General features: G+C 37.7%; 1 protein-coding gene across 6 annotated transcripts in view; it reads left to right on the forward strand.

The window, feature by feature from the left end:
• The first annotated feature begins 3,831 nt into the window (after positions 1 to 3,831).
• The window catches only part of LOC125224747 (fasciclin-1), a 112,512-nt gene continuing 102,335 nt past the window's right edge, over positions 3,832 to 14,008 (forward strand). For all 6 annotated transcript variants that reach the window (XM_048128190.1, XM_048128193.1, XM_048128191.1 and 3 more), the window contains exon 1: positions 3,832 to 4,067. In XM_048128190.1, the coding sequence (XP_047984147.1) occupies positions 3,966 to 4,067 (102 nt within the window). In that variant the 5' untranslated portion in view covers positions 3,832 to 3,965. The remainder of the gene's footprint in view (positions 4,068 to 14,008) is intronic.

Genomic DNA, 14,008 nt, shown 5'->3' on the forward strand with positions numbered 1-14,008 from the left:
TTACATAGTGCATCAACAAAGGACAGGGCGATATTGAACAAGCAGAATTTGGTTGGTTATCTTGTGACAATCCTGTTAAACAAGAACATTTTTGAGAAATCCAATCATGTGCATTAGTTCTAAGTAGTTAGGTAGTGTGACTACTAAACTCAATGACCTTGATTATACATTGAAAGGGTCGACTGATCACAATAAGATCACACAAAACATATGGATGTATTGTTGTTCACTTTGCTTCTACATGACACAGTTAACCATATTTTTATGTACCTAAACTGTAAGTGCCCGAGATTTTTCTTTTGTTTGATGTCATACATAGGCACACAACTGGCACGAGTTACGAAAACGTAATTTCCGTCTAACCTTTCAACTTTACAAAGATAAGAAAAATGTTTTTGTGATCAAACAAGCTTCGTTTACTCACTATTAAACATTATCGGCAAACATCAAATAATACTTTGTGTGTTCGAAGAAATTTCATTTATTGGACGCCCGCTGTACACTGCCTTTTATTGTAACTCGGTATTTATCAGTGAAAGAGGAATAGGCAATTAATACTGACCATTATTGATACCTAGTAAGAATTGATATGCATTGTTAAAAATAAATCTTCTTAATTCTAATAGTCATATTTTACTTATTGCCTAAGATAAACCTGGGGATCGATTTTTGAATTTCAAACGCACGAATTCGCCGTTCGAAAGTCTGTGGAAAACGATGTAATGCTATTTTTAAAAAACCGGCCAAGTGCGAGTCGGGCTCGCGCACAAAGGGTTCCGTAGCAGCAAATATTTAACCAAAATTACACTTAAATCAACCTATCTCAAAAACTATAAGAGATACTTTGATCAAACAGAAAACTTTATATCATTTTAAAAACCCCATTGACCGCGACATATGTGGACCGATTTTCATGAAACATGGCTAAGAACACTCCCGACTAACTCAGCTTTCAGACAAAAAAATACTAAATCCAAATCGGTTCATCCGTTCGGGAGCTACGATGCCACAGACAGACACACACACAGACAGACAAACAGACAGACAGACAGACAGACAGACACGTCAAACTTATAACACCCCTTCGTATTTGCGTCGGGGGTTAAAAAGGACGGCTAGTAATTTTAAACCTAGTGGTATTGACCACTCGTTTTCGATTCTGTTAGTAGAATTTAAATCGCTAGTAGTGGAGATATTAATTATTAAACGAATTTCACGAAATCGAATGGCCGAGATTCAAAAATCGGCCCCCTGGAAGTAAAATGTTAGAAGAAATCGTAACACCTGTATCGAGAGAATTTTAATTTTCTTTCATGAAAACAAGGCAGAAACAAACAAGGCGCTACTAGAAATTCAGTACCAATTAAATTACGCTCGGAATCCAGTTAGCAGAGGTTGCGGTACCATAGAAGGGTTGTCTTGTTGTAAATATAATTATTATGTACTTCCGAGGTTTGAAGTACAGGAATGATTATGTGAATAAAAATATATAGTATTATAGAAAATAATGACATCAAGAAAGCCATCATGTTCCCTTTATCCTAACTTTTACCTGAGCCCTGAGCTCGCTAAGAGATTTTGAAACTTCGTGGAAATTATGAATGAAGTAGGCTTAAATTTTTACAAAAGCGACTGCCTCTGACCTTTAAATTTTTACTAAACGAGAAAATAAATGCCCGTTTTTATAAACCAATTAAAATTCATTTTAGAACTATACCTAGAGAATTTCAATTAAGAAAAACTGCTTTATACATAGGTAGCGTAACTCAAATTAAAATTTTGATTTGCGTAATTAAAATTTTGAAAAAATCCCCGACTGCGACATAGTAGACCGATTTTCATGAAATATGGCTAAGAACACTCCCGACTTACCTACTCAGCTTTCAGACTAAAAAAATTAAATCTAAATCGGTTCATCCGTTCGGGAGCTACGATGCCACAGATAGACAACCACACAGACAGACAGCCAGACAGACAGACGGACATACAGACACGTCAAAATAATAACACCCCGTCGTTTTTGCGTCGGGGGTTAAAAATGACAATGCAGAAATGTATAAAGTTTATTTCAGAGAAATCAAAATTTATGGAATCATGGAAAGTATTGTTTCCGATTAGCTTGTCAGTGATATTAAAAGGGCAGAAAAAACGGGAGAAAGTCAAAGGTGCCACGCGATGGGGAACAATGGGTTAATAATCGGTCCCCGTCGCCCAGAGGCTGACGGCAGGTAAAAACTCGGCGTGTTCCTAAAGCTAGCGAGAGTATCGAGTGCGTAGGTGAGTCGAGCTCTCGACTGGACTGGCGTAGTGTACCTTATAATGCACAATAATAGTGCATCATTTGGGCCATTTTTTTTTTTCAAAGTTATCCACCCCACTTTTTTTGTAACATGGGTATTTTTTACGCGATTATTACTCAGAATCGCGAGCTCTTTCGATCCTGATAGGAGAAAAAAAATGTCCCAAGATTTCCATACATTTTTTCGAACCTTCCATTCCGTTACCGCCATACAAAATGTATGAAAAAATGGTAACGGAATGGGACAAAAACCTTGGGACAATTTTTGTCTCCTATTAGAATAGAAAGAGCTCGCGATTCTGAGTGGAAACCACATAAATATTTCCAAATCCAAAAAAAAAGTGGGGTGGACAACTTTGAAAAAAAAAATGGCCCATTTATGAAACTCTTTATACTAATTGTTTGAGTAGTCTCGTCCGTGTTTTGTATTCAATGGAATGACACTGGCAAATTCACAAATCAAACTCTCGGATGCGGTAGGCTGTGTAGAGTCAGAGCTGTTATTTATGTTGTTTAGTTTTTTTTCATGGGACTCTACGTAGTAGATACGTTTACAGCTGTTTTAGATTTATAAAAAACACCTGGGACGCCGTTAAAAATCAGATACAAACACTTGAAGGCACCGGTAATACCGGCATCAATGACTAAAGCAAAGCCTGAAACGGTGTTTGTATCTCAAAATATAAGTTTTTCGCAGAAAGCAAGTATTTTAGACTACTTTTCATCAGAAACATACAAATGTCGCATGTATAAAGAAACCGAAATTTCGTATTTAATGTCGATTAATTAATTTGGAATGTTTACTTACTGTAAAATATTTGCACACGTAGTACATGAATTGTTTTCAGTACGAGTATGTTAGTGCTTCACTAGAATAAAAGAGTATAAGGACAATTTTGAAAACGACCCACATTACGCGTTGGCGAAAGCATAACTTGGCGCTAAGTACAACCATTAGCCATTGTCTCAGTCGTTTCCACAGTTAGAGCACTAATCTTCGACAATGAGTGTATAGTATGAACTATGAACTTTTCGCGACAATGTTAAACAAAGTGTTTGTGTCTTGTTGACGGCGGCTAGCCCCGCTTAAACGGCACGTGCTATAGTCTCAGTGTAGTTAGAAAGCAACTATCATGATAGTAATAAGGTTCAAATCCATAAAAAGCCCTTTCGGAGATAACACGTTTTGTCATCTTCAAAAAAGTTACCTGCATTCTGCAAACTGTTTAATAAATTTGAACCTTATTGCTATCATGATAGTTGCTTTTTAACTACACTAGACTATAGCACGTGCGTTTAACGGAGCGAGTGCCGTCAACAATAGACACAAAGGCCTTTGTTTAACAGATTACGGCTAAAGCGAAACGTTCATCTCAGAAAATTCATACTATACTCCGCTCGGAGTGAGCCAGAGTGCCAATTTTGAACTCACAACGGCCACATTACGGTGACTGGAATGACCAGTCTGAGTATACACTATCGTAACGGACGAGTGGGATGGAGGGGAGCGCGCCGGCTTCGGCTGCGGCAGCCGCGTCAGTACCTCCCGCGCCATTCCGGCAGTTACCTACTGTAGCGCGTCCTTCGCGCGATCCACGCCTATGACATCGCGAGTGCTCGAGTTACAGTGAAGTTTCAAAGTGTTCTGGATAACTTAAACGTAAACATGGGACCTCTAGTGTTGTTGTTTGTGGTGTTCGCGAGCGCTGTGGCCGACAGGAGAATGAGCATAGCCGAGAAACTTACGGAAGATGCGGACCTCTCGCAGGTAAGTTTCATTCGGGAACTTAAGGTTCGGCGAACTTTTCGAGCGTTCAAAAGTTGTTTAGTTTTGCAATTAATGGGAGTTTGATTGAGAAGTTCATGTGGCGATGCCGGTACCAGTACAGGAAAGTTGTTTTAGTGTAGAGTTCAGAATCTGATTGGAAGATGCAAACTTGAAGTTTCCTATTAGCGTATCAAACGATCTGACAGCTGAACATCCTAATTTTAATTATTTGCTAGTTGTACTTTAAATTAGATTACATATATTTTATGTATAGGCACCAATTAAACCTAGTGCTTTTACCATATTTTGGGATTAGTCGCCTAGTCAAACTCGTAGGGCAAAAACCCATAATAAAATGTATGATATGATAATTCCGCTTATCGTCTCACAGGCATATTTTTATGATTTTTTCGCCTACAGACAGTGGTGTGCTTTAAAATAGTACATTACAATACAAGTGCGGAAAAGAGGAAATTCGAAACGAATGGCGATAAATTTTCCTCTCATCCTCATCATCCCTCCCTTCGGTCACCTTCGGTCGCGTTTTAAATCAACACAAGTTACGAATTCCGTCTTCGCACGTACGTATATCGTACGACGTTTTTCAGTACATATTGGACTCTGAAGTTTCGACTACAAAAAATTTGCTATTTTGCGGACTAGTTCGGGGAAAAACACCATATGTACTGAAATAGTATAGTACATTACGATACAAGTGCGTAAAAATATTCTGCTTTGTGGATCATGTGTCGTTGAGGTTCGCACCGTACAATTTTTTTTCGCAATCGTATCGGAAGTTCGAAACGAGTGGCGATAAATTAAAACACGACATCGACACCCTTAATATTCGTAGAGTTCTCTTGGATTCTCCAAGGATACATACCTACATATATCATCCTCCTTGCGTTATCCCGGCATTTGCCACGGCTCATGGGAGCCCGGGGTCCGCTTTGACAACTAATCCCAAAATTTGGCGTAGGCACTAATTTTACGAAAGCGACTGCCATCTGACCTTCCAACCCGAAGGGTAACTAGGCCTTGCTGGAATTAGTCCGGTTTTCCTTCACTGACAAGCGACTGGCAAATATCAAATAAAATTTCGCACATAAGTTCCGAAAAACTCATTGGTACGTGCCGGGGATCGAACGCGCGAACTCCGGATCGAAAGTTGCACGCTCTTGCCGCTAGGCCACCAGCGCTTACATGATACATAAACGCATGCATTCCCAAAACGTGAATCACCACATGAAACTTTAATTACTCGTAGGAACTACGCTTACTATGTTTGGCAAATTATTAAAATATGAAAATAATAATTTGACGTAAAATAATGAAAAATATATAAAACTATATACTTTTTTTAATGTAATAATATAGCTTTATCGAATACGAGAGAAAATATTATTTTATAATAACGCAATACATGTATATGAAACGGAACATACTAGGGGCGGATGCTCCTTTATGTTTATATGTATTGTAAAATATAATCATGACGACAGCATTTATTTTCATACTTATCACATTTTACATAGGTATTTAAAACATGTCACATGCATGTTATTGAAGAAACTTGATAAAAAAATAAAACACAATAAAGTATAATTACCTACTACATATTTATTAACTAGAAACAAAAAAAGATTTAAGGTTTTATATTTGGTAGGGTTATCAGATGTTTTTTTTTCTGGTGACCGCTATTTTTTAATCGTGTGGTCTTCTAGACAAAGAAGAATTTCTTTTATCTAGAAAATCAGTAATTTCTATATTTGAGATGGATGTTATTTCATAACGACAAAACGCAGCGCAAATAATTATTTGGGAAATTATAGGGTTGTATATTACAGCTCTGGAAGTCTATGAATTTTCATGCTTGACTGCATTTTGTACAGGTAAAAATATATTAATAAAACTATAAATAAGTAAACATTGCTATGACAAAATTGGCTAGGCCATGTTGTGGTTACAAATAATAAACAAAACTGTTTAAGTGCAGATGGTGTTTTTTTACGCACTAGTGCGAGGAGTGGTTAATTATATGTCAGGTCGAAACTTCAGAGGGCCATCTGTACTGAAAAACATCGTACGATACACGTGCAAAAAGCAAAATTCGCTTTTTTACGCACTTGTATCGATTAGTTTTGCGTGCTGGAAACAGTTAAGGTATTGTTGCCACCGCTATGTCTATGTTCAGATATAATATTATATCATACATCCTACATAACATTACACTTGTATTACCATCAGGGGTATACAGAACACATGAAACTGGTAAAGTTTTAGTTCCACTCTTGTCATCAGAGGTTGACAGAAAACAAAATTGTCATATTGCTGTGACAAATTCTATCATATCGCCTGCACAACAATTGAACCCATATCATGGAAGAAAGAGGGTGGTAAAATTTTTAATCCGTCACCGAACGGAGTAATATTTATGTATAACATTATGATCCATGAATAATTATTTAAAATTGAAATAGGAAACGTAGGTAACATATTAATAATTAAACATATGACTAACACCGATTAAATAAATCATATCAGTGAAAGGGTATACATGAATACAGAGTTTGTATAATATTACACAATCCGGCAGCTGCATACAATTTGCAATGATTTGTAACCGACCATCTGGCTCCTAGTGTTTAAGTCATGAGTCACCCGGCGAAATGAAACCGTACAACGTCATATATGCACCTACGTATATTGCTTTCAATCACAAACACTTATGTTTGAAGTGATATAAGGCCTGGGGCCCATTTTTCAAAACTGAAAGTTACAAAATATTGTCTTCGGTTACCGCGATAGTTACTCATGAAATAAAACTATGGAAACGGATTAAATCGCGTATAATGAATTTACAATTCATCCCCACGATTTGAAAGTTACAAGTTACAAGCGGAATTCTTTCCAACTTGTCATATTAGACAGTGACAACCACTTGTAAATTGTATCTTGTAGCTTCGAGAAATGGGCCCCTGTTTCATCTGAAACGAAAACAACAATTCTTATTAAGGTGACTTTATCTTTTAGATTTCTATTTATAGTCACATTTAATTTTGAAGGACTGAATCGGTGAGCTCCATCTTAGACTCTGTCTTCACTTCCCATCAGGTGTGACTAGGGTCAATCGCCGATCAGTCCATAAAAAAAAAAAAATTGCCATTGAAATTAACGACTTTCTCTTTTTGACAGAAATTTCAAATTCTATTGACAGAATTTTTTGAATTCGATCTTATTTTTAAACCGCATCCTATGGCCACAGAATATATAATAGTACAAGTACAGAAGGCCCACTGCTTTGATGTTCACGAAATGCCACCTTTTTAAATGCCTACAAATTTCTAACAAAGAAACGAGCCGCACGTGCGCAGCTTTGGATGATAGGGTTGTCTATGGATTAAAACGAATTAATTCTCAGATAAAATGTTATACTGTATATTCAAGTCTTGGATACTTTCTAGGTATATATACAGTATTTATATATTTTTGTTTAAGCCTTCAGCATCACAAGCCTTATTGAACTTTTCCGTGGGACTTAAATCAATAAGATCTGTGTAAGATTGTCCTATTTTATTCATGATGTATATTTAACTAAGCATTATTAGCTATTCCATACGCGGACATCGCATATGAACCTTTAAAAAAAAAAAACACGACGTAAAATAACAATACAAAATGCGAACGTGCGTTTCGTGAGAACGCGCGCCACCCCTGATTAGGCCGCGAACTCGCGGCCGCCAGCATGTACTTGTAGCGCGGCGATAGAATCGCGAAGTGAGCCGCCCCTGCTATGGCTTACTTCTCAAAGCTAAATAATACAAGTTACAAGCGGAAGTCTCTTTTTCAGCGGCTATCACTTGTAATTTGTATTGTAGCTTCTAGAAATGGGCCAATAGTTCGCAATACATGAAACATAAGGATTCTTCCTTAATGGCTGCACATTTTCCTTTTTCAGTGTACTACAGTACAGTTACGTGTAGGTACACACAAAAATAAAATAGAGATATAGGTATTTCGGTTCGGTCTAATCTAAGCCATTTTTAACCCCCAACGCAAAAACGATGGGGTGTTATAAGTTTGACGTGTCTGTCTGTGTATGTCTGTCTATGTGGCATCGTAGCTCCCGAGCGGATGAACCGATTTAAATTTAGTTTTGTTTTGTTTGAAAGCTGAGTTAGTCGGGAGCGTTCTTAGCGATGTTTCATGAAAAGCGGTCCAATATGTCGGGGTTTTTTCAAAATTTTATTTTTTTGGTCAGGTTATTACGTAATTTGTGGCACTCTTGCACTCGTTAGCATAATCGGTCACAGGTCACGGCTCGGCACGATCGGTTTTCTATACTGCGAACTATAAATTCAGTGTGTCCGAAAAAAAAAACATTGCGCCGACTGTCTGAACGTTATTCTAATCTTTCAGTAAAAACAAGTGCAAGTCTGACTCGCCCACCGAAGGTTGCGTACAAACTTTCAACAGTTAAATCATCAAATACTATTCATATAAAGAACTTTACAGACTTTAGTAGATCCCACAAGAATCAATTTCGAACAAGTAACATTTAATATATCATTTTATTATTAGCCAAAGAAAATCAAAATAATTCAACATCATCTGTTTAAGGCATGTTCGTAAGGATGCTCCTGACAGTCCTGATCCGACCCCATGTAATCAGAAAAAATCTTTACACCGCGGTGTAGGAAATGAGCGTTCTTCATACAGCGACATCTATCGGCAAAATATATAAATTATATATGTTTTATGATGATGGGACGCAAACAAGCAGACAAGTTACCTGCACCGCCCATGGACAATTGAATAACTAAAACACCAGAATAGTTTTGATATTGTCAAATGTGCAACTGCATACATATTATTACATATAAATGAACTAGTTAAAATCAATTGCGCCACCCACAACTCAACACACACGGCCCGCACTTAATCCCTTCCCATCTTCAGGTCGGTCATTTGCATTCTAATGATAGGACATTGACCCCAAACTGTTTATAGTCCCTAAGATTACTAAAGTTGTCCGAGTGACTGGGGTGCAAATTGAGACAAGTCGTTTAAAGGATACTTGACAACCAGAGTAATGTGCGGTAACTTAGGTAATAATAGAGCTAATCTAATTACATATACATTATGAAAGTTTTGCTTTTACAAAGATTTAATATACTTAACACGATTTTCCCATATTTTTAAAATTTTCGAGGCCACACGGACAACGAACGCCATCAATGAAATATCGGAGGTAAATTTTAAAGTTAATTTAGGAATATATATCCCGATCAGGATTAAATCTCGTCGCAATTTTAATTAGTTTACTTTTATTTAAGTGCAGCAAAAACAGTTTAAGTATAACTACACATTTTGTGCCGCTCCAATGTTGAATTATATATTTTTTCTCGATCTGCATTCAACTTGTTTGCGTCCCGGAATGTAGCGTATTGCGCTCTTCCCGTTGTTACAAAGGATGCCTTACATATTTGAGTAATCTTGCTTTAAAAAACATTATTTTTACTACTATAACTAGTTAACACACTAAGGGCCACTTGCACCAACGAAAATGAAGGGTTAACCCACCATTTTATATGGAATTTGACAGATGACAGCCCACTAACCCTGAGTTAAGTGGTTGGTGCAAGTGGACCTAAGTATAACAGTAACTAACTATAACAGTAAGTAGTCCAGCACTATTTTGACTCTTTGCGTTCTTGAGACACAAGTTTTTGCCTCAAAGACAGACTATACCTAACTAGACTATAATTATGAAACGATTCCTCTGTAACAGAAGCAATTTCCAGTACCTAAGTGTTTTGATAGCTGTCTCCTCACCTTTTTATAAAATAAGACATAAATAGCCTACTCTGAAATAGTTATACCTAACATATTCTAAATTGAAATCCGAATTCATAGTCGATCAACGTTTGTCAAAGCCAAAATGCTCTCAGGCATCACCATGTCAAGCATCAAAGCAATCACATTTATCCATAAGTCAATGAATCAGGAATGGAGATGTGAGCGGTGAAATCGGTCTTTGTCCACGTTGATTACTGTTTCACTTAATCGAGCATCTGGAGGGCTACAGCTGTCTGTTACGTGGGTCAAATTAATCTCGAACTCGAGATCCGCTCTTGAGAGTACTACTAAAGCTTGCCGGTGAAACGTCTGGTTTGATATCGACTGGGCACGTTGAACGTAATAGTACAAACGATATATAACTGTAACTACAAATGGAGACCGACATTTGTGCAGTTTTCAAGAATAGAATAGAATATTATTTTATTGTATTTAAACTGTGTACATAGGTGTTTTTTTAAATACTATAAGTACCTATCAACAGTTGCAGTTGTAAGCAAATATAAGGTAGAACATTGTCGTTGTTGCTTAAATATAAGGACTTAAGAATGCTCTATTAGGTAATTTGAATAAAGATACGATCAAATGCATACATACTTATCAAAATGTTTTGGGCAAAAATTTACTCAATTTATTTATAGTAAAAAACTGACGAAACCAAAGCTTTTTGACCATCAAAATGGTTCGCTTCTTAAAATTAAGAACGAAATGTAAAACTGAACTGCGACCAGGCTTAGGGTAGAAACTAGAAACACATATATCAGCATCGAGCCGCATGTACAGTCAACCAATTGGAACCCTAGGCCACTCTACAACCATGTCAAAATAAGAAGCAGTAAGAGATTTCTTACAATCTGATGTATAACGTCACTATGACATAGTTCTACTGTGGCCTAGAGTTGGTTGACTGTGCCTAGAAAAATAGCACCTTTACGCGTCGGAAAGCTGAAAGCTGTATGCATGTTCATACTAACGAGCAACTTCTCATACATAATATGCGGTTCGATGCTGATGAAAGTGCTTACCCTTAAGGTCTACTTGCACCAACCACTTAACTCAGGGTTAGTGGGTAGTCATCTGTCAAATTCCATATAAAATGGTGGATTAACCCTCCATTTTCGTTGGTGCAAGTGGCCCTAAGACGATACAGGAGGGGTCAATTCTCCATACAAACGCTCTCGAATATTTCCTCCCTGGTTTTTGAAGATAGAGCAATGATTTTGTCAACACAGATTGTTATTATATTTATCTGTGTCGGACCGTTTTGATTTTTTGATATTCTTATTTTTAAAGACGCTAGGGCCCATCAAAAATTTATAAAAACGGCCTTATTGATTATGGCGCAAAAAGAGGTGTGTTATTCAAAATTGGTAACAATTATCGAAAAAAAAACTAAACGGTCCGACAGAGATAATTTCATTGTTATTCATATTCTCAAATTTCGTTACGATTGATTAAGTTTAGAAGGAGGAAAACTGTCGAGAGCGGAACCTCGATTTTAAAGATTTTTTCGCAATATCTTTAAACTGAGTTGTTCTGGATGGATATTTTTTTTTCCACAAATCTAGTTAATAACACTCTAGTATATTTAAGTTAAATTCCCAAATTGAAAGGGCCCCTCCTTTCCATTTTAGCATTTTCGCTCCTGTAGCGTCTTAAATACAACTTTTACCAGGACCATCGTCTTCGCAGGCAGATCTAGTGTCACTACCAACTAGGCCAGACCGGTCAAGTATTTAACTCTTTTTTTTTTTTATACTACGTCGGTGGCAAACAAGTATACGGCCCGCCTGATGTAAAGCGGTCACCGTAACCTATGGACGCCTGCAACTCAAACAGTGTCACATGCGCGTTGCCACCCCATTAGAAACTTGTACATTCCCTTTTGCTGTGTTAAGTACACAGCAAAAAGGAGTGTACAAGTTCCAAGGAGGGTTCGGGTTGCCGACGACTCAAAGGACAATAAACGGAACAAGTTAGTTCCGTAAGTCCTCCCGTCATCAGCACACCGCACCCTCGTTGAGCTCTGGCAACCTTACTCACCGACAGGAACACAACACTATGAGTAGGGTCTAGTGCTATTTGGCTGCAGTCTTCTGTAAGGCGGAGGTACTACCCCAGTTGGGCTCTGCTCTAGATTCGAGCGAGACGATATCCGCTGTGCTGTGCCCTACCACACAAAGCGGAATATCATTCGCTATGCCCTACCTCCTACTAATCATTCGCTATGCCCTACCTCCTACTATCATTCGCTATGCCCTACCTCCTACTAATAAAAGTTCTCTTACTATTAAAAGTTCAGCGTTGCCCGTAAAAGCAAGACTGAAGTCTGTAGGCCTTGGTTACATAATTGAACGCAGCGTCTCAAACGGTCGCATCCGCTTATGTTGGTTAACTTGCGCTGTGGTCCAACTTTATTCAGAACTTTTCTTATTCAGATGAGAATGCCGTTTTCGTTTAGCACTTTATTCTATCTTTACATTTACGTAAAATACAGTCACTAATAAGCTTACTCGGCATTGCAAATTATTACACCACAAAAAAAATAGTAAAAATAGTAGGTATAAAAAAATGTGCGTTATTGCTTAGGTACCTATCCATACTAATATTATAAATGGGAAAGTGTGTGTGTCTGTTTGTTTGTCCGTCTTTCACAGCAAAACGGAGCGACGGATTGACGTGATTTTTTGAGTGGAGAAAACTAGTAGCTAATATATGTACTTTTCTACATATTTAAAGAATACCAGTTTTATAACTAGAGACATTCGGCCAGAATCGGACTTTATTTATTCGTCAAAATTTCTGGTGGCTTTATTGATTGAATGACATCGGATATAGACTAATACACCTTCACTACCTACTTACATTCATTGTCTCAAATCCAATTAAATCCTGACCAGAAATATATGACTATTGTCAGGAGGGCGCTGTTTTTCTGATGTATGCGGTGACGGACGGTTTACTAGACAAAAATACCTACTTTTGCATTTCGTCCGCAAATGAGTCACCCATTTGTACAGGAGCAAAAAAATTAGCAAATATAAAGCAATCATCCGCTACATTACAAAGATGAGTACGAGGGTTAAAAAGGGAAGCCCAGGGTCGGCATAATAGCAAGCGTTCTAGATACTTCCACTCGACGGTGCATGGCGTGGTAATGGGTCAGAAGAAATGTGCACATTAACGACTCCAACAATTTCTACTCATGGCTACCTAGCCAACGTCAAAATCGTATAATACGCTTCATAGCTAGCTATCCCTATCGCTCTCAGTAGCGCGACAAAGCCAGACTGCGTTTCGAACGCCACGTTGCGTCAACGATCATCTCTTCGGCTAAGCCGGAGCCCATGATGGCTCTCATCTAATTTTAAGCGATGAAATGAAAACATTGTGAACGAGTTAAATGTACGGTTGCTGAACTTTACCGCAAATTGTTTATTTTGGTTGCTTAGAGCAATTAATGTGAGCCAAAGTCGCGTTTTAAATGTGCGAGCATTATCAAGAGATTAAACTTGAGGGCGCCGACATTTAAGTATAATTTCAGTATTTAGAATCTGTAGAGGTACCTAAACGATAAAAAAACGCTTTAGAAGAAATGTGAAGCACGCATTTGTCTTACTATGATAGATGCAGTGTTGAATACCTGTGAATATGACACCGTAGCGTTGTACTATGTTCCTTACATTTCGTTGATCGCGTGCGTTTTATTCGTCGCATAAAACAACCGCGCGCTCTAAAATTGTCAATTCTTGGACCACGCGAGTTGATCTCGTCTTACTCACTTCCTCTTAGAGGTAATTATTGTGGACAACGGATCCCTTCGTCGATCAACGGGCAGTTAAATTTCATTTGAGCTTCCTTTGTAGAGGTTGCAACTTATGATGGATAAGGTTACCTAAGAGGAACTCATGAGGGTCCCGATGTAATAAAATAATGTGGACGCATCAACGTCACTTTAAAACGAGACTCGGGCTCAAATGTCACTTGTAGTGAAGCAATTGTCTATTAAAGACAATTTATTTATAGTCTAATTTTATGAATGTGTATTTTGTAAAATGTAATTACATATTTATTTATGTAGG

The sequence above is a fragment of the Leguminivora glycinivorella genome, chromosome 3 (assembly GCF_023078275.1).
Source record: "Leguminivora glycinivorella isolate SPB_JAAS2020 chromosome 3, LegGlyc_1.1, whole genome shotgun sequence".
In the NCBI taxonomy this organism is placed as follows: Eukaryota; Metazoa; Arthropoda; class Insecta; order Lepidoptera; family Tortricidae; genus Leguminivora; species Leguminivora glycinivorella.